A 20,897-nucleotide genomic window follows, 5' to 3' on the forward strand; every position below is an offset into this window, starting at 1 on the left:
TGCAATCGGCCCAGTAGTCTTCTATGGTGGTGATATATTTAATCACACTCCCAATCTGAAGAACATCTTTTGCATATCCATTTGGGTCAAACATAGGTCTCAAGACCTCATACATTTCCAGCTTGTACTTCATCTCAAACACCTTAAGCATGTTCTTCGCATCGGAACAAGATTCACAGCTGAAAGCTACCACCTTCATAGGGAACTCGTAGCCCTTCTTCTTTAAGCTCTCGCTTAGTACGTTCACCTGAATCGCCTGCCTCACGATCTTGATCAACATGATCCTGTCACTCGGGTACCTTGGTAGCTTCAAAGGGAAACTCTCAAAAGCTGCAAGACACAAATACGAAAAGGATGAGAACTAGATGAAAAAGCTCCCAAATTGACTAATAACCACTAGAGCTTCCAAGCTAAATCTCCTTTCTGGACACCCTTGAAGTTCCCTACAAATTCTCATAGTAAATGCATCATTAACTCTTTTATACTCCACATAACTATTCTCCAATTGTAAACAAGGGTAGAACTCATAAGACTTCATGTCATCAGGAAAATTCTCCACCCTTGGGAGGCCTGGCCATAATTGCAGAGAAGCTAACATATAAATGAGGAAAGAAAACATATAGAATGTGTTGTAGAACTTTGCAGCACAAAGAGCATTGGACAGATTCTCATTTACCTCATAGGCCCAATCAATGTATTGGGTATCAGAACAAATAACTTGCACCAAGAAGGAGTATTGTTCAACAAAATTCAAAGCTTCTACCTCACCTTTTAATCTGTGCAAGAGGACCATGATGTCGACAATGTCAGGCTTGAGATTACTCCCAAACAGAGTCTTAGGGACATTACTCTTGGTGCCTCATGGCTTTTGGAACCATGATTCCATTATTTCCTTTCTCCAAATCATCTTCTTGGCAAAGAATTTAAAAATGGCTCCTCCAACTATTAAATCCGAAAATTCTTCCCGCTTTGGAACTCAAAGGCAATTCACCATAGTTTGCCTATCAATAGAGATGAATACTGTGTTATCTGGTAATACAATTTTCCTGGTGTCTGGATTATAATGATTTATGCATTCGTAAATCAATTCAAGAGCCTGGACTGCAACTGGAAAACCGGCTGCTTCAACTAGCTCGCATCCTCGGAGCTTCTCAGTGATGGGCTGGATTGGCTCTGATTTCACTCTCTTCTGAAAATCTTGCATGTCAAAGAAACGAAGAGAGGTATTTGTGAAATTCTGCAGAGAAGACTTGCTTCCATTTAATCCGTCAAAACCCACCAATCTAGTTGCCATTCCATTCATGGGTGAATTTCAAAATCTAGAAAAGCAAAGAATAGTAAATGCACAGATGCTAGCTTTTCAAACAGAGGTTGTGCAAATTAATAGAATAACAATTTGAGTAAGAGCGGTAATTTTTGCAATTGTTCATGTATCTCTCTATATAGGAGTTTCAATCCATCCGTTAATCTTTAGGATTTGCGCCACACGAATGAATTGAAGGAGAGGTTCATTGAAAAAGTAAACGCGTGGTTTCAACGGATATCTCAATGTCCTTTCACTTTTCTGTTAGCCCAACGATAATTTTATATTCTCTCACACTTACTTTCCCATTTTCCCTTAAGTCAAAAAGTCACAAATAGGATACTTCGTAAGAGAAAACCTACGAAATCGAATTTTGCTTTAGTAACTTTCCCACGGTAGCTGAAGATAATCCTATCTTCTTACAAGGCTTGGCGCACATTTCGTGAATCCATTTTGCTCCTAAGTTTAATTTTCTTTCAAATCCGGAAAATTGTCCTCATGCGTTGAAAACCTAGCGAGAAGAAAATTTTCATTTCTCCGCCTAGGCTTGCCTTTTAACTTTACCTTTTGATCATGGTTTCCTTAGGGTACGGAGATGTCCAAAAGTAGTGAGAAAAGTCATTAGAGACCCACCTTTGCTTCTTTTCCTTCAGAATTAGTTTTTTCGGGAAACTGACTTCACAGGTTGAAAACCCACCAAGCGGAAGTCAGTTTCTAGTATTCCGCTCGGAATGATTCTAAGAATTTTGATGAATCCTAAATGTTTCCTAAGGTAGATAATCGTAAGAGGAACATTAATTTGTTATAGGGTACCTTGTTACCTTCTTATTTCGACCCGTATGCATCATTTGCTACTTTTCGCGGAAAATAGCCTTCATGGGTTGAAAACCCGCCGAGAAGAAGACAAAGTCCATATTTCTGCAAACTTTTGTTGTCATAGAGAAAACGATGAATCCCAAGCAAATATAACTCTTGTAAATTATCCTTGCATGTTTCGTGAATCTCCATCAGGTTAGGTACTAAACTACCGGCAAAACTCACAACACAAAAGGAAAACCACTCGGCTATGAAATGTGGGGAAGGGGAAGATGAAAATCCGATGAAGACTCTTTCCACCTAAGGGGACTTAGACTTAGACTCGGAGACACCTAGGGAAGTTACTAACACACAAATTCCACTTAATCGGTTAGAGGATGAAAAGTGGGGCAACAAAATGCTCCTTTGTACTCACTTTCTCTCAAAATAGTGCTTACACAAACAAAGTTCTACTGGCACAACTTCTCCAAAGCTCTCTTGCATAAAGATAATGATGATTTTACAATGAGGGGGCACTCCTTTATAAAGGCACAAGAGTTGAGAAAAAGATGGAGGAACAAGTGGGAGCAACTAAGCCAACTTTGACCTAGTCTAACTATAGAAGAAAATAAAGGGTTACACGCAACTGCACATGCAACTACACATGCAACTCGCATTACATCTTTTACATACATGTAACTCGCATTACATGTAATTATGCTTTTTCCTGTAATGCATTCTTTACAACTACTAACATGAAATAAAAACAAAACAACAATCTTAGAGATTGTTTCTCAATGCCTTGAATTTGACAATGATGTCACGCACTGTGGGAAGATCAGCAATTTTCATGGTTTTCGATATGGCTTCAATTCTCAGTGCATTTGCATATGCTGATTGCATGACTTTGGAATTTTCTGCTGTAGTATCTAACAAGTGTTTTGTCAAAGATTTATACAAAACAAATTTGTTCATCGTATGTGAACCAAAATCTTCAGAATCTACATCAGCATTGATCCTATTGGTATATACTAAATTTGCTATCTCCGTTGCACTAAGATTACTAGATTCATCAATAACATGACATCCCATCTATTCCAAGCAGAGTAACGAGAATCGCCTAAATCGGCGATTCGGCGATTAGATTCAACAATGGCGATTTTTTTGGAGTCGGAAATCGCCATTGCCGATTTCTTCAAGTGAATCGCCTGAATCGCCAATTTAGGCGATTCAGGCAAAAATTCGCATGAATCGCCTAGAAAAATCAGCAGGAATCGCCCGCAGCCAATAAAGTATAGACTTGTAAAATTTAAAAAAATTGCTTGTTTTTTTTACTTTGTTTTTGACCTATTCTCTTTGTTATAACCCTAAAGGGCCTTCTATTTGTTTAACATGAGTAGAAGAGAGGAAAAGTGAGAGAGAAGAAGAGAAAAGAAAAGTCATAGGTTTCTAACCGGCAAGAAGAAAGAGCACAAAAGAGATCAGCAATCCATTTGGGGAGGCCATCAATTGCATTGGGAGCATTAGGGAGCCAATCTCAACACTCCTCAACTCACTTGCAAGAGGTAAGTGCTCTTTTTTTTTTTGCATGTTAGTGTATTATGCATTTTTTGTTAAATTTTTATAGTTTTCAAGATTTTTAGTTTAGATCTTGAATGTTCTTTATTTTTACTAAGTTGCAAACTAGGGTTTGTTGTTTTGTAGCTTTTATTAGCTTCAAACTTTGATATTTTACATATAAATTTTTATTGCAGCAGCCTTTGCTTTCATTTTTTGCAAATTCGCAATGGGTAGAAAAGACGAATGTTGGAAATATAACGAAGAGTTTCCTGGAAGAACCAAATATCAAACAAAATGTATTTTTTGTAAAGAAAAAATAACTTCTGGAGGTATTTATAGATTGAAATACCACATTGCTGCTATACCTGGACACGATGTTACAATTTGCACTCACCAAACTCCTGAGGCAAAACACACTTGCTTAATGGCATTAGAAAAAATTGAAAAAGACAAAGCCAATAGGAAAATGCAACTTGAAGGGTTAAGGGGTATTGGCTCCCATGTTCCCGCATTCGCATCTGCAGCCGCATCCACATCTGCATCTGCATCAGCTTCTGCATCTGTAGGTTGTGTTGGAGAGGGTTCTTCTAGGCCTCCTTTTTATCCTAGTTCTTCTGCTCGTGCTAGTGCTAGTCGATCACATACTGAGACAAAGTCCCACACCAATCTATTGCAGCCTAGAGTGCGGAAAAACAGAATGGATAGTTACTTGGTGCCCCGCACTACTCCTGCTTCCCAACCCACGCTTGAGGGCATGGGTTTGAACAAGGAAATTCATGATGCTGCCAGAAAGGAGATATGCAAATTTTGGTACTTTTGCAACATTCCATTTATTGCAGCCAGGTAATTGATTCTTTTTTCGTTGTTTTCTTTAAAGTTAAAATTAAAAGTAAAAGTAAAACTTTAATTATATTTACTTGTTTTATAATTTGAGTCTTTGACATCTAAATTTTTATTTGTGACAGGGCTCCTTATTGGCAGAACATGATAGACGCGGTTGCTATTTGTGGTCCGGGGTTTAAAGCCCCAACTGAGGCTGAGTTGAGCGGATACCTCTTAGATGAGATGGTAGAGGACATGAGGGCTGAGCTCGAGGAGAACTGAAAAGAGTGGATTGCAAAGGGTTGCACCATCATGACTGATGGTTGGACAGATAGGAGGAATAGAACACTCCTCAATTTTCTTGTATCCTGTGGAGGTAATTGATCATTCTACTTTCCTACATACATAATTGTAAATTTTGATTTGTTGAATGCTAATTTGTTGATGATCCATTTAATTTTAATATTCTAATTCGTTGTTTTGTTACTTGTAGGATATACCATGTTCATCAAATCCATTGATGCTTCCGCACATGTAAAAAATGCCACATACTTATGTGAAGCTATTGAGGAAGTCATAGCAGAGGTGGGAGAACAAAATGTGATCCAGGTGGTGACGGATAATGTTGCTGCAGGTAAACTTTTAACTTTTCAAGTTTTGAAAATAAATTTATTTGAATTTTGAAATTTGAATTTCTAATTGACTTAAAATTGTTGTAGGTAAACTTTTGATGGAGAGGCACCCCACCATATTTTGGTCCCCTTGTGCGGCACATTGCATTGACCTCATGTTGGAGGAAATTGGCAAACTTGAGTTTGTCAAATCATGTGTGGAAAGGGCAAAAAACATATGCAAATTCATTTATAATCATTCATTTGTCCTTAGCACAATGAGGAAGTACACAGAAGGCAAAGAGTTAGCTCGCCCAGGTATCACGAGGTTTGCCTCGAATTTCATCACCTTGCAGTCCTTGTTGACATCAAGGGATGAATTGAGGAGCATGTTTGTTGGGCGGGAGTGGATTTCCTCTTCCTATGCTACGACCACTGTAGGGATAGATGTGGCGGATTGCATATTTGATGAGGATGGTTTTTGGAAACCCGCTAGAGAAATCCTGCAGGTAAATTTATTGCAATTTAACATTTAGTATTTTACTTTTACTTTAAGTTATATTATTTTATATTTAAGTTTTGACTCAAGTTTTTTGTTTTACTTTATATGGAGGTCACTGAGCCCCTTGTAGCTTTGCTACGAACTGCTGATGGGGAGAAGCCCTCTATGGGCTACATTTATGAGGGCATGGATAGGGCCAAGGAGGCCATCAGAGCCCAATATGCAGGAGTGCAGGAGAGGTATGGCCCTATTTGGGACATCATCGATAGGAGAAGGCAGAATCAGCTCCATCGACCCATCCATGCAGCAGCTTACTTTCTGAATCCGGCATATCGTTTCCGTCCTGAGTTCAAGGCAGATGCGGAGGTTCTCACTGGCTTATACACAGTGATTCAGAGGTTGAGTAGCGATGAAGATAGCGCTGCTGCGATTGTTGAGCTAGACCAGTTCAACAATAAAGAGGGGCCACTTTTCTCTAGCAGGATGGCCATAAATGCTCAGACAACACTACAGCCAGGTAAAAATTAAATAATATATTCAATGTTCATGAATCTAGATTCTAATCTTAAAGTTGATTATGTAATTTTAGAGTTAACTTGTAATTTGTAAATGAGACTAATTCTTTCTATTTTCAATTTTTCCCTTATTGCAGATAGATGGTGGCAAATGTTTGGGGCCACAACCCCAAAACTTCAAAAAATTGCCATTCGTATTCTGAGTCAACCAAGCAGCGCTTCTGGATGTGAGCGCAATTGGTCCATGTTCGAGCACATCCATTCGAAGAGGAGAAACAGGTTGACAGTGCAGAAGTTGAATGATATTGTCTTTGTTCATTACAACCTCCGTCTTAGGATCAGACAAATTTTGGGCACTGACTCCTCTCCGATCATTCTAGAGGAGATTGATCCAGAATCAGAGTGGCTCACAGAGGTTGTGGATCCAGTCTTCACTGAGGAAGACCGTATGTGGGTTGACCAGGTGGATATAGAGGCTGAGGCAGCTAGAGCACGTTCTTCAGGCATTGGTAGACGCACACGTGCACACACAGGCACAGGCCCTAGCGACGTTCATGAGCCCATCTTACATGCGGGAGATATGGCTCAGCAGTCCTCTAGGACCTACATTAGACGCCTTGCTAGTAGGCAAACTGGATACTCAGAGGCTGAGGCTGAGGCTGCAGCCGAGCTTCAGGATGATGTTGAGGATGATGATGATGACTATGAGTCTGAGGCTTGAGCTGGAGCCTTGTTTTTATATTTTGTTTACAGATATTGATACTGAATCATTGATAGACATATGTTTCAAACTTTCATGGATCTTCATCTTAGATTCTTACATACATTTATGATTTGATGTCTTATGGATCATCTTACATACATTCTATGATTTAAATCAGTGTGATCATTTGATTTCTATTTACTTCAGCTAGCCTACAATTTACATTTTAGATAACATAGTTACATATGTGATGGATTTTATGTTCCATGTTTATGTATGTTAAGTTTGAACTTCTATTTGATGATGTTATAGTGTGTTTAAGTTATATTCAATAAAGGGTGCATGAAATAAGTTTTAAATTGTTAAAATCTTTAAATTTAAAGGGTTTTTTCAAATTTGCCGATTCATCGCCAATTCATTGCCGATTCATTGCCGATTCACGATTCGATTCGGCCTTGCCGATTCCGATCTGATTCCGATTCTTGTTACTTTGATTCCAAGTCACAAGTAACACTTGTTTGGACTGCTTGACAATCTCCAAAGACCACCTGCAACTTTGTGATCAACTTCCTTAATGTCTCCTCCTTGTAACCAATAAGCTCTTGAAATCTGAAGAACATTTCACGTGATGGAAGAATGTCACATGAAACCAAGGCATCCAAATCAAATTTAACCATTTCATCCCAGTCATCAAGGATTTCCTTCAAGTTATCTACTTCTTGAGTCAAAGAACAAATTAAGTTTTGCTCCATTTCATTCATCTCTTTGACACGCCTAAAAACTGCAAGTGTCTCTGTAATGGCTCAAACTCCTTCAAAAATGATTTCCTATATCCAAGACTTAGCAGCTTCAATCAACCTTCTCTCTTTAGACGTTTGAGACATAACAACAATACTTTGAGAATATTGTTTCTGGATAAACTCATTCAAACGAGAGATCTTCTGTTTCAGTCGATTCTTCTTTTCCCAAAGCTCATGATTGCTTTTTGATACATTGGCCAATGCATCTTAAACATCTTGCAAACAACCCAAACGTGATTGTTTTCCAACTTCAACCTTAGTAAACTTGTAGTCAGAACGAGTAAGCTCCTCAACAAGTCTATCTACTAAGGGCTCAGCAACCTCAACAAATTTAGTTTTATCAGAATCAAACAAAATTTTGGAAACAATCTTATCTTTCAAAGATATGGATTTAGTCTTCTTAACAGGAAGATTTTCAGGAGGAACAACCACTTTCCTTCTCTTTGTTGTTATTTTACTCAACCATGCAGGCGGGCTGAAACTTTCATCTAAAGAAACAGGCACAATGGAGACCATTGGCATTGATCTAGATTGTATATCCATAGTGACTGAGCAAGATTCAGTCTGTACTACTAAAGGCATAGGAACATGTTGAGAAGACTTGGTCCTAAAAAGTTCAAATCCTATCAAAGATGTATTAAGTTGGAAACCTTGACCACTGGTAAGAGTTGGAAAACCTTCAAACACATTTGCTAAGTAATCAAATTGTTCATGTGCAGGGATGCAAGGAGCAGCAGAAGAAATAGGAAGAGTCACGATATTACCCTCCGAGATTAGAATGGAAGGAGTGAAAACAATGGAAAATGAATCCACATCATCATCAACCTTATGCAAAAAAGGTTCTTCATGTAAAGAACACATACAGGCTTTGGAGGAGATATAATCGTGATTTCCCCTTCTTCATCTGAATCTCCTTTATCACATTCTGTTTCCAATTCTTCTTCTGATTCTGCTACTGATTCTGCAATTGGCTGAGGAACTTGATATGATTTTGTTCCTCCTCCCCCCTTCAATTTGAATTTGAGGGAACCCTTGGTATCAGAAGATCAGGCAAATCTTTCCCTGTAATCTCAAATTGTGATTTCCTGCCAGGAGGACCAAAACTTTCAAAATCCAAGCCCATCTTGGGATCTACTCTTTTAAGGCCTTTACTTTTCAACCATTTGTTAGTGTTTACTAGGATGGATTGAAATATGTCCATGATAGATGTACCTTCCTTTTGTTGCCATTGGATAGGAAAAGGGCATTTCTTATCAAAGCTGGCTTGATGAAACTCCGGATCAAGAATGTCACCATCATCTTCAACTTGGAAATCTGAAGGGATTTCCAACATGTTAAGATCAATTATCTGTTGCAAGGTTAATTTGCAGTAATCCATCTTCATGATGTCAAGTTTTGTCCTCATATCTATCTAGATGTCTTCGATGCAATGAACATGAGAGTACACTCTTTTCATCTGAGAATTCATCTCTCGATAGTTAAAATCAAATCTGCCCATGAACTTCTTCAAGGTAATCAACTGCAACTTTGCTTCCATATTCTTTGCTTTAGGCACAGAAATGATTGAATAATTGCCAATAGCCAAAGGTTTAGCTGAGATAATCCCAAAACCAAGCCTATGTGAAGCATGCTAATCACTTTGCACGTCCATGAGCTATCTAGCTAACTACATCAGGATGATTCAATTTGTAGCATACCTAGGTAAGATATATGGCTCTCCCTTGAAATATTCAACTCTCAAGTATGTGAAAGTGGAAAACTGAAGAAAAATACAGATGTATTGGTTAACCTTCTCCCATGCTGCATTGGATACTTTTTTGATAATCAACTGCTTATCAAACAAGCACCGGAAATGTCCGAAGAAGGCATCTTGGACTCTTCTGTAGTGGAAATTACTATTTGTCAAAGTGATTTGGTCATAGTAATTCCAAATAGGAACTTGAAGATGATCTCCTTTAGTAGAAAGACCAAAGAAAGATCCCATGGCAGCAATGATGTAAATTAGATAAGAATTCATGTAAAAAGGTGTTGATGTTCTCACATGGCATATTTTCTGCCAAAGCACAGTACTGATAAGTTCTCCCCAAAAAATATGTTCTTTATTCTCCATAATTTGAAACATGAACTTATACATCCATGGCTCAAAATCAGTAGAATTTTTAAGGCCACAAATCCGATTGAGAAGGATAATAAGATCTTTATACTCTTGTTTAAAATTTGACCGATGAACAGTCTTTGGCCATCTGGAGAAATTGCTTCTTTTATTGTCTAACCAGTAAAGGTTGACATACTTCTAATAATTACTCTTTTGCTCATTCCAACTGGCCAATGATGATCTTTTAGTCAAATCAACACATTCTGATTTATGTGCAACCTTGAAGATTTGTTCTATAACCTTAGCATCTAGGCTAATGATAACCTTGCCGTCAGCATCTTTAATAGTTTTCTTCTTGGGAGTAAACTGTTGTGCACATCCATAAACGAAGTCAAGTTCTATAGCAGCCATAGGAAACGTGGATACACAATGAAAGTTGCTTCTCTTAATGCGCTTCATTTCATGATTAGCCAGAGCTTCAACTCTTTGCAAAAAATCAGCCACATCAACATGACCAATCTTCGTGTTCAACACATTATCCAAAATAGATATAACTGAAGGAGTTGCATGAGCCAGTTCTTTATCATATTGATATTTCATTTTGCCTTTGGATTTGGATGGCGAAGACATGTCTTGTGCTTGCGCTACAACACAAAAATCCCAAAACATAAATACATCATCAGAAGGGATCTCCATAAAAGTGAATTCCGGATTAGTAGTGAAGATTCAAAAATTGATTGTAGACTTCACAAATCCGTCAAAATGACTTCAAAGAGAAAGCATATGCATATGCAATGGAACGGAAAGCGGAATGAAAGTGAGAAAATGGAAAATGAAATGAAATGGGATGGAATGAGAATGCGTGAAAGTGAAACGCATGGGAATGCGTGCATATGAAAATTATTGATTTCAAAAGTGACTTAGCATTTTCAAGGCATTATTACATGAAAAATGAGTACATGTAAATGCAATATGTAACGGGAGATGGAGGGTGAAATGAGATGCAAATGCGGGTGAAGAATACAATTCACATGTATGTGCAAATGAAGGTCAAGATGGAAAGCATGGAAATGGAAAATGGAAGTGAGATAATGAGTTTTATAGTCACTTTTGGTGAAAAGGAGAAGTCAATTTACATGGCAAGTGAAAATGACATCTTTTTGACTTTTCAAAATGTGAGTTTTAATCAAAATCTTACCCTTTTTATGCAATTACACCTAAGACATTTCATGTAATTGTGTTGTGCGAATGGAAGTGAAAAGTGAGATGGGTGAAAATGGAAGTGGAAAATTGGATTACATACATATGCGGATGGTGAATGGGATGAAAAACATGCAATCACATTTCGTTGAGTGAGAGATGAAGTGTTGTGACATGGGAACGGAATGTGGAAAATGACGATGCTTTCGCATGTAATGAAGCAAAAACAAGTTATTGGGAAAGAACTTGTAATTTCTCCAAGTGGAGAAAACCGACAAGCAAGCACAAAACACAAAAGAAAAAAAAAAAGACAACGTACCTTCGAAAAATTACTCAAACATGCCAAGATGCAATGCACTTCAAAACTCAAATTCGAAATTGGGACTTAGGAAAGAACCAAAAACATGAAAATGAATAAAAACTTCATATTTAAAGGAAAAATGCACTTTCCATGGCAACAATTTTCACAAATGGCAACCATCAAGTAATTTCATGCATAAAACAGCAAAATAAGCATGAATTAAATAGCAAGGAAGAAGTCCACTTACATGAAGATTAAGTGCCAAAAGTGAAGAAAAAGATGCTCCAATGTTGAAAAATTCTCCAAAAATGGTAAGACTTTTTCCAACTTTGCAAATTCGAATGGGAGAGGGCACCGAACAAGGATTTCTTGTTAGAAGATGCCAAAACATGCCCTAAAAACACTCCAAGATCCAACGTTTTTGCAAATGAGAACTCATGAGACGTTTTTGGCAAAAAACGTGTTTCACCAAGGAGCATAAGTAAATCGATTTGGGAACACACAAATGTTCACTCATATGCAATGTAATCACCAAATAAGAGCAAATCAATTCATCCTCATGCAAAAACATTGATTAAAAATGGAGATATTTAGAGTGTTCTTAAAAAATATGCCCTAGGATTGAGCTCCCAAAAATGATTTTCAATATATTAAATCCATTTTTTATGCAAAGAAACTCATTGCCAAGTAAAAACGCCTTCAATGGAGAAGATTTCATGCAAATCCACCAAGTAAATCTCGCACAATGAGCAAAATCGGGTTCTTGGGGAGCAAATGCATGCATTCCTTCAAAATCGAACTTTTTGGAGGGCACAACACATTTAAAACATGTTTTTGATCAAAATCGGACCTTTTGGGATGCATAACATGTTTTAAAATATGCAACAAGTTAAAATCGGACCTTTTGCGATGCATAGCATGTTTTAAAATATACAAGTCATCAAAATCGGACCTTTTTGGGTCACATACATATTTTAAGTTACATCTCACTTTTTAGATGTGTAGACATAAAAACTTCACTTTTCATGTCATAGCATCAAGAAGGTCCACTTATGATGAACTTTTGATGTAATGACATCAAAAAGGTCCACCAAAGTAAACTTTATATGAAATGGCATGTAAAAAGTTCAGTTTTGATGGATTTTACATATTATTACATATAAAATGTCCACTTATGAAGACATTAAGTTATTTAATTCACTTAAAATTATAAAAATGTTACAAAATGGGTCATAAACAATATTTATTTATCATGTTATGAAATATAATACATAAACATCATTTTAAAATAACATTTAAATAAACATTTAATTTTTAAAACCAAAAATTAAAATGAAACTATATAGTTATATAGTTACTTTAAGTAAAAAATTAAAAAGTAACTCAACTTAAAATTATAATATAAAGTGCACTATACTCACTTTAAGTTATATATTTTAAGTAAAAGTAACTTGAAAACATAACAAAAAGTGAATATAATGTTATATTTTCCAAAAAGTGAATGTCAAATTGAAAATATAACATCATATTTTTAATTCGTGTTGTTGCACCTAAAATGTCCACTTTTGAGGCACTAAAACGGGCATAACTCTTGACTAACAACTCCGATTGACCTCTACGTTAGACTGAATCGAAGGGAAAAATGAAAGGCATGACATGAGCAAAACCAAAGGACTAAAAACAAGCAAATGCAAACTCAAAAGCAAAGAACGGACGATGAAGGCTTCAAAAATCAAGCAAAGGCTCGACAGAAAGCACAACGAAAAAGACTTGATGAAGGCCTTCAGAAAAACAATTTGATATTTGAATTGAAATGGATCAATAGATCAATGTTAAACAATTAAATATCAAATTCAAGCTTAGAGAAATGTGAAACTAGCTTGGAAAAGTTTCATATTGTTACCAACATTTTGTGGTGACAAAATGCAGGACAACAGCTGGCTCTGTCTAGGGAATGTTACTCATTTGTTCTTGGAAACAAAGAGTAACATAGAATCCAATTCTCTAAGTGCCTTTATCCACTCTATTGGGCAAAAGAGTCAGGCGACAAAAGAAAACAAAAACTAAACTAACGGAACTAACGGCTCAAGAACCAAAACTATATACAAGGGGTACTTATCTGATAATTACTAGAAGTAATGTTTCAAATGCTGTCCACTATAAGGCAGTGGCATTGGTGTTCCATCACAATATGCAAGCCAGAAACTGTTTTTGCCCGCAATCTAATTAATTGTGAAAGGACCTCACCAAAGAGAATCAAATTTACCATGCATTCCTTTTCGTTCTCGCCTCTTGTCCCAGAGTAGGACAAAATCACCAATTTGAAATTCTCGATACTTGGCCTTCTTATCAAAAAGAACTTTCACTCGTTGGTAATGAGCAGCAAGCGTGTCAACCACTTCTTTTCTTCGTTCATCCAACTGTTGAAGAAAAAACATAATTCTCTTATCTAGTGCATCTGAATAAGTTTCATCTTCAATAGCACATACCAACTTGAGAGCAGGAAGCTCTAAAGTTATTGGAATCTCAGCATTGATCCCGTATAACAATTGGAAAGGTGGCATTCCAATTGCCCGCTTCAAAGCAATCTGATTTGCCCACAAAGCATCAAACAATGCCTTGTGTCAAGTTCACTGATTTGAATCAATCAACTTCTTCATGATGTTCACTAGATTTTTATTGCTTGATTCCGCTTGACCATTACCTTGAGGGTAATAATCAGATGCGTGTGCCAAGGTAACTCCATGATTGAAACAAAATTCAATAACCTCCTTCGAAGAGAAAGCAGCTACATTATCTATGACAATCTTATTTGGAACAACAAAATGTGAGATGATGTTCTGCTTCAAAAAGTCACAAATAATTTTTGATGTAGAGACTTTCACCGGAATTGCTTCAACCCATTTGGTGAAGTAATCCGTTGTTGCTAATATATGAGTATGACCCTTGCTTGAAGGAGGATTAATTGTACCAATGAAATCAATTCCCCATTGTTGAAATGGCTCATCAATTACTACTAGCTTCAATGGAAGGGCAGCAATTTTCTGCTTACCAACAAACTACTGGCATAACTCACATTTCTTTACCCACTGATATGCATCTTGAAAAAGCATGGGCCAATAGTATTGTGCTCTCAAAATCTTGTGAGCAGTGACAAGTGCTGAGAAAAGTCCAGCACATACTTGATTGTGAAAAGAATCCAAAAGTCAGATTTGCTGACTTTTATCAACACACCTTAAAAATGTTCGATCCAATGCTCGCTTGAGGAGACCATTTTCAAAAAGAACAAAACCAAAAGCTTTCAACTTGAGTCCTTCGTTCTTTGTATGTCAAGTGTGGAGGACATTCGCCATAACTTAAATAATAAGCCATGTCAGAAAACCAATCATCTATTGTACTAACAAATAATACAGTAGGAAGTGAGGAGTTCTCATCTTCTACTTGTAATGTTTCATTTTCAGCCATAAGCTAACAAAGTCCCTTACCACGGAATAACTTGGTAGGGCATATCTCCATATCATACTCTTGAATCTTAGGGATCCAATTCCCTCTTTTTGTACCAAAATCCTATTGAGTCAACATAGTCTTGACTATATTATCTGGAACTAGCACAATGATATGTGAATTCAAAATGTAGAATCTAAAATGCTTCATTGCCTTGACAATAGCATAAGCATGTTTCTCCATTTGACTGTACTTCAATTCATGAGCCTTCAGAGAACAACTCATAAATGAAATAGGTGATTCAACACTTTCATTATCTTTTTGCATTAGAATAGCAGAAAGAGTATGCTCTGAAGCACAACTATACATAATGAAGCCTTTAGTATAATCAGGACATGTGAGTGAAATAGGATCATTCATCTATCTGTAACTTGTAATAGCACTAATGGATCTTTTATGTGTTTTCCAAGTTACTATACAAACAAATATATATATAGGAAATAAAGAGGCATGTCTCTTGAAGAGACATGTCCCTTTGACATATTAACTTACATTAGTTATAGTTCTAACACAAGTAATATATATCTTCAATATATTGTAATAGTTTTATAACTATAACTATAACTATATATATATATATATATATCACTCTTAATATAAGTTAATTATTCCATATATAATATTTGTCATATATTATATATCTCATATATATTATCCGACAGAATTATAACATTAACAGGACATACCAACACAGGAGCATGTGCTATAGCATCCTTGATTTCTACAAATGCTTTCCTTCCTTTTTGATTCCAAGGGAAAGCAGTCTTGCCTTTCATCATCTCAACAATATGACAAGTTAGTTCAGCAAAATCTGGTACAAATCTTCTGAGAAAATTCACCTTTCCAAAGAAAGAATGAACTGTTGTCTTACTTGATGGTAGAGATGGGCTTTGGATTGCCATAACCCTCTCAGGATCAATAGTCAAGTCAAGTCATCTAAGTACATGACAGTACTGTCATTGATTAAACCATCAAAAGCAAAATCCATTGCCCTTTGAAAAGTCGCTCCAGCATTAATAAGACCAAAAGGCATTCGCCTATATGCAAAAGTTCCCCATGGGGTAGTAAACGTTGTCTTGTATTGATCATCTTCGCAAACCTCAATTTGATTATATCCAGAGAAGTCGTCAAGCATAAACAACATTTCGAAACCAGTAACAGCTCACAGCACTTGGTCCATGACCGGAAATGGATAATTGTCCTTAAGAGATGCTTGATTAAGATTGCGGAAATCCACACATATGTGAATCTCGCCATTCTTCTTTCTGACAAGAACAATATTGGCAACCCAAGATGAACGCTGGATAGCAAAAATGATACCTGCTTCAAGCATCTTCTGAATTTCAGCCAGAATAGTACCTGAAATCTTAGGATTATATTGCCTTTGCTTTTGGCGAAAAGGAGCTGCACCAAACTTAAGAGGAATATCATGTTGAACTTCTTTAAGACGGAAAGACTTAAGATCTTCATAAGAATAAGATAGGACATCTTTATATTCACGAAGAAGAGCAATAAACTTTTCTTTTTCTTCCTCCGTGCACCAATTACCAATGTTCACCAGCTTTGGGTCTTCATCCGTTCCAATGTTGTGTTTCTCGTACTGTTCCATAGACCTGGTTCTTGTCTTTTGTTGTTCTTTGATATATCTATCATGTTTATCAAACAACTTTTCCAAAGAATTCAATCCTTTAGGAATCTTATTCCCTTTAAGTTGAATGACTTCATGACCAATTTCCGAATCTACTTCAGAGAGAACTTCATTTGGATCATATTCACCTACTTTGAAGTACATTTCATGAAAACCTTCCTTTGTTTCAAGGAAGTTGATGATTTGAGTATCATCCTTGAACACATTATCTAGAATACTTGGTCGGTAGACCAACTATAATTCATAGATATCTTCAAAATCCTGATGTGGAAGTAGATGAGTAGCTGAAACAGCAAGCGCATCAGCTCTATCATTTAATTCTCTAGGGATTAATGAAATATTGAAGGCATCAAATAACTTGATGTAATCCTAGGCTAAATCACGATCGTGTCTACGTCAATCATTTCTGGCTTGATATTGACCCTTAATTTGACACACTACAAATTCAGCATCTCCTTTAACATGCAAATTCTTAATTCCTCTAGCTTGCGCCATGTTCAATCCCAATATCAAGGCTTCATATTCAGCCATGTTATTGGTGTTAGGAAATTGCAACTTGTACAAAAAAGGGAAGAATTCACCATCAGGAGAAATAAAAACAACTCCAGCACCGAATCCCATAGAAGCACCACTACCATCAAATTCCATAACCCAAACAGTAGTAGAGCTACGTGTGCTTGCACCAAAATCATTCAGAATAATTCTTCCTTCAAAGAGCCAATAGAATCACCTTCAAAATGCATCTCTTCATCCTTGAAACAATCCATAGGATCATCTTTAAGAATAGCTTTTTCATTAAGAATGACATCTTCCTCTATGGTATCACCAAATCTCTCAGTGTCTGATAATAATGAAGAACTTTTAGAATCCGTCCAGTTTTTGGCAAATTCAGATATTTCATTAGCATGTAGATAATAATTTCTCATCCCTGCTGATTCAAAAAGAATTTGAGCATGTGGATCATTGGAATTGACTACCACATTATTTGTTTCTCTTTCAGGATACAATTTATGCATAACACCTTTAACAGGTATTCTAGCTTTTGTCATATCCATATTGAGTTCTCCTCCTACATCCTTACAGAAATTGCAACCAAGTAACATACCATAGGAGGCTGGTACATCACCAAGTAAGACTGTGATTTTGATCTTTTTGTCTGGGAAGGACGCAAAGGCAAACTAAGCATCTTTGATTTGCCCTTTCAGAGGCACTTGTTTGTTCTCCATCGAATAGCAGCTATCAAAAGACTTGGTTAAGGTCAAACCTAAGGCATTTGCAACCTTGGCAAGCATGAAATTATCGAAGGCACCTGAATCTATAACATAGTTACCTAACTTAAAACCATTGATCAAAAGAGAAAGATAGAAAGGCTCAATCTTCCCTGGCACCAAGGATGGAATGGTTACTAAGTTATTTGGCATATTCTTGACTTCAGGAGCAACCAAATGGGTTGGAGTAGGCTGGGATTCTTTGACAAATTTAGCAAGTCTATCCAGCCGATCTGGATAAGCTTGTAGGTATTCTACCTCAGACATTTGAATTTTGGTCTTCTTAGCATGATCTATGATATCAAAAGCTTGAAAAGAATTTGCTAAGGAAGAATTAAAAAATTCCGCCTGAGATTTAGGCATACTGGGCTTTAAAACAGTGGATGTAGGAATAGTTTGATCAGCACTTACTTGATTTTTAGCTGGATCATTAGGTCGACTGGGCAATGGTGTCCCCCTCTTTGAAATAGTAACAAGCATTTGAGGAACATCCAACTTCTTTTCAGCCTCTTCTTGTTCTTGAGCTGACTTAGTTTGTGAACGTGTCATCACCGCATAAGCTTAAGTGATAAGTAATATCACAGGTATGGTAATATGACATTGTATCATGTGTTCAGTGATAACACATGCTAAGAAGATTCAAATAGATATAGAGTATCAATTCTTGCTTGTTCATCTTAATTGATGTTGCTAGATATGATATCTCTCAGTATGATTATCAAGTTCAGAGGGAGTGTTAATTCCATAACTTTAAATCATACTGATTTATTCTTGCATTAATCCTTTCTGAAGTCTTTATTTATAATGTCTTATCCTTCTAATAGTGTCGGCGCCTACCTTGAATAAACTAGTTTTAGATCTAACTAATCTCCTTGTTAGTTTAGGTACTAAACTATTTTATTGCTTGGAAAGTCACTGATTTTAGGAGATGAGTCAAAGCCAACTTTGGAAGGGACATGTCCTTTGTAAGGACATGCCCCTTGGTTCTATATTTATGCAGGGTGGGGTTGAAGATTAAGGACACACAATTATAAGCAGTCTGCTCCTTGATCAACTCTGCCCTCGAGACAATTCACAGATAGGAAAACATCTCCAGAATTATACTTGCTAAATTCACTCAAGTCTGAACATTGAAGATTATACTCTGCAAGTATAAGAACAAGGTATAAACTAGGTCTGATTTATTATAAAATTTGTAGAAACTTTATAGCTATTTTGTCATTCTCTGGCAAAAACATGATCAGCGATCTAGCAAAGGCGGTGATCATGTTCTACGCAAGGCAGAAAGTGAAATACAAAGGGTTTTGGCAATAGAGTCAATTCATTTATCATCTATTCTCCCAATTTAGCAGGAGGGAAGGATGAACATCTATTTAACTGGTATTAAAACAATATTGACAGGTTAATTGATGCTAGAAACTTCAAACTTCATGTTCTTCATGGAGCTGGAAGCATAAATGACAAGGTTCTTGACTTGCAAGGGTTGCATAACAGATGTATAGGCATTACAAGTATTCCAGGGATTCCAATGTTGGTGATCACAAGTGGCACAGTCTTTGTGTCTTAAAGATTGCTTAACGTAATCTATATTGATGTAAATGACAAACCGTCCTCACTAGAATAATAAGGCACACATTGCATGAGATATCAATATACTATGAGTAGATATCAATATTCTATGAGTATAATGAATGAAAGAACTTTGATATTCTTTTGTGAATGGAAGGAAGCTTAGAATAAGGAACAAAATGATGGTATACGTAAAAGAATACTTATGCTTTAATTTTAAACATGTTGAAACTTCAAACGTCAACAACCCATTCTTCCTAGAGCTTTACAAAACAGTATATTTGGTATGATTCAAGTCCAAGCCATGGAGCCTTACTAAAGGGACTTGTAATGGAAAAATGGACAATATTTTTATAACTCTGATAGAAATCCAAAATCCAAAATAAAGACATAAGCTCCTCATTGTACTTCATTTAAACTAAAGATGGGGAGTTTGTTAACATATAAAGAGAAGGTAGAAGAGATCTCAGCGCTTGAGAAGACAATAAAATCTTTAAACACAAACTTTTAAGATGGTATGGGGCAAGTTTCCTCCAAAGCGCAGAATTTAAATAACATTCAGTGTGGCTCACATATCTTATAATTTGTGTTTGATATGAACAAGAAAAATCAACCGCACAGCTTGTGGAAATATCATCTGCCATGATCTCTTGGGCATGGCTGCAGAGAAATATAGTGAATTATTCATCTCCAATCTCTTGTAAGGTTCAGTTTGAAGGGGTGGCTGAGCATAAGGTTGTCTACTACAAATTTTGTTTCCAAATCAAGATGTAAGGTAACTCTTCATCAAGAAAATTCCCCTTTTTTCTGTGGAGAGTTGACTACTTTCAATTATGACTTTCTATGAATGTTGAAGTGAGAATAAATTGTTTGTAGAAAAATGCAAAATCTTTTCCCTTATTGAGCAACCAGATGTTGGCTTTTCTGGTTATCATAAGGCAAGGCTTTCAAAAAACACTCAGATACTCATCTGATAAAACTCTCATGCTTTTTTGGTCCAAGATAAGATGTGTTCTATTCAAAGATGTTTAAGCCATTTTTCAATGATCCTGAGATATGTTACATCTCAAATTATGATTCCCATTGGGATATATTCCATCAGTCTACATGTCCAAGTTTTATAAATGAAGGAACTATATCTATGTGCCCTAACCCATACTACATCTATAGAATCTGTTTACATTAGCAATGCAAATAAATCTTCATGTGAACCATTATGTGCAAAAATGCTATACACAAATGTTCAATTTGACAGTCTATGAATTGCAATCTTTGTAGGAAAGCATAAATAATTCCCTTTAAACAAGACACAAAAAAGATTCCTCTATCGCATACAGAATGTTAATCCATATAATATACTGATAGCATGTTTAGGCATTCTACACAAAAGGTATTCCAAAAGAAGAGCCAGAAAGTATTTGATACTAGCTAACCAGCATACAATCTTACCTTGAAAGCATTTGTGATGGTAGATCCCATGTAATCAAGAACAAATCCTCCGCCAATAGTTCCAAAGATACCACAAACTATTGTAATGCCCCCAAAGACAAGATCTGCATCAGTCTGCAAGAAATGCAAGATGTCAAAACATTAAGTATCATTTAAAGAAAAAACATTTTCTTTAACAAAGCAATACGTGGAAGTAGCAAATTGAAAAATAATGTAGTAGAATAGAGGTTGAAGAATTCTAGCAATTTATAT

The 20,897-nt window shown here is 36.4% G+C and overlaps 2 protein-coding genes across 4 annotated transcripts in view; one reads left to right on the forward strand and one right to left on the reverse strand.

The window, feature by feature from the left end:
* The window catches only part of LOC149527823 (putative sphingolipid transporter spinster homolog 2), a 292,780-nt gene that overhangs the window by 153,260 nt on the left and 118,623 nt on the right, over window positions 1–20,897 (reverse strand). For all 3 annotated transcript variants that reach the window (XM_089812102.1, XM_089812103.1, XM_089812101.1), the window contains one exon: window positions 20,646–20,759. In XM_089812102.1, coding sequence (XP_089668228.1) covers window positions 20,646–20,759 — 114 coding nt within the window. The remainder of the gene's footprint in view (window positions 1–20,645; window positions 20,760–20,897) is intronic.
* On the forward strand, window positions 5,099–8,388 carry LOC149527826 (uncharacterized). The gene is made up of 4 exons (XM_089812096.1): window positions 5,099–5,600; window positions 5,705–6,110; window positions 6,246–6,387; window positions 8,331–8,388. The coding sequence occupies exons 1-4, from the start codon at window positions 5,211–5,213 to the stop codon at window positions 8,386–8,388; spliced, it is 996 nt and encodes a 331-aa protein (XP_089668222.1). The 5' UTR covers window positions 5,099–5,210.

The sequence above is a fragment of the Cupressus sempervirens genome, unplaced genomic scaffold (genome assembly GCF_028749045.1).
Source record: "Cupressus sempervirens isolate cs-2001-9-10 unplaced genomic scaffold, ASM2874904v1 CseChr00s100002_03, whole genome shotgun sequence".
NCBI lineage: Eukaryota > Viridiplantae > Streptophyta > Pinopsida > Cupressales > Cupressaceae > Cupressus > Cupressus sempervirens.

Coding starts and splice junctions, on each gene's coding strand:
- LOC149527826 (XM_089812096.1), top strand. CDS start 5,211: ATGGAGAGGCACCCCACCATATTTTGGTCCCCTTGTGCGGCACATTGC. Junction 5,601..5,704: donor CCGCTAGAGAAATCCTGCAG/GTAAATTTATTG, acceptor CTTTATATGGAG/GTCACTGAGCCCCTTGTAGC. Junction 6,388..8,330: donor CATTCGAAGAGGAGAAACAG/GTTGACAGTGCA, acceptor GTTCATGTGCAG/GGATGCAAGGAGCAGCAGAA.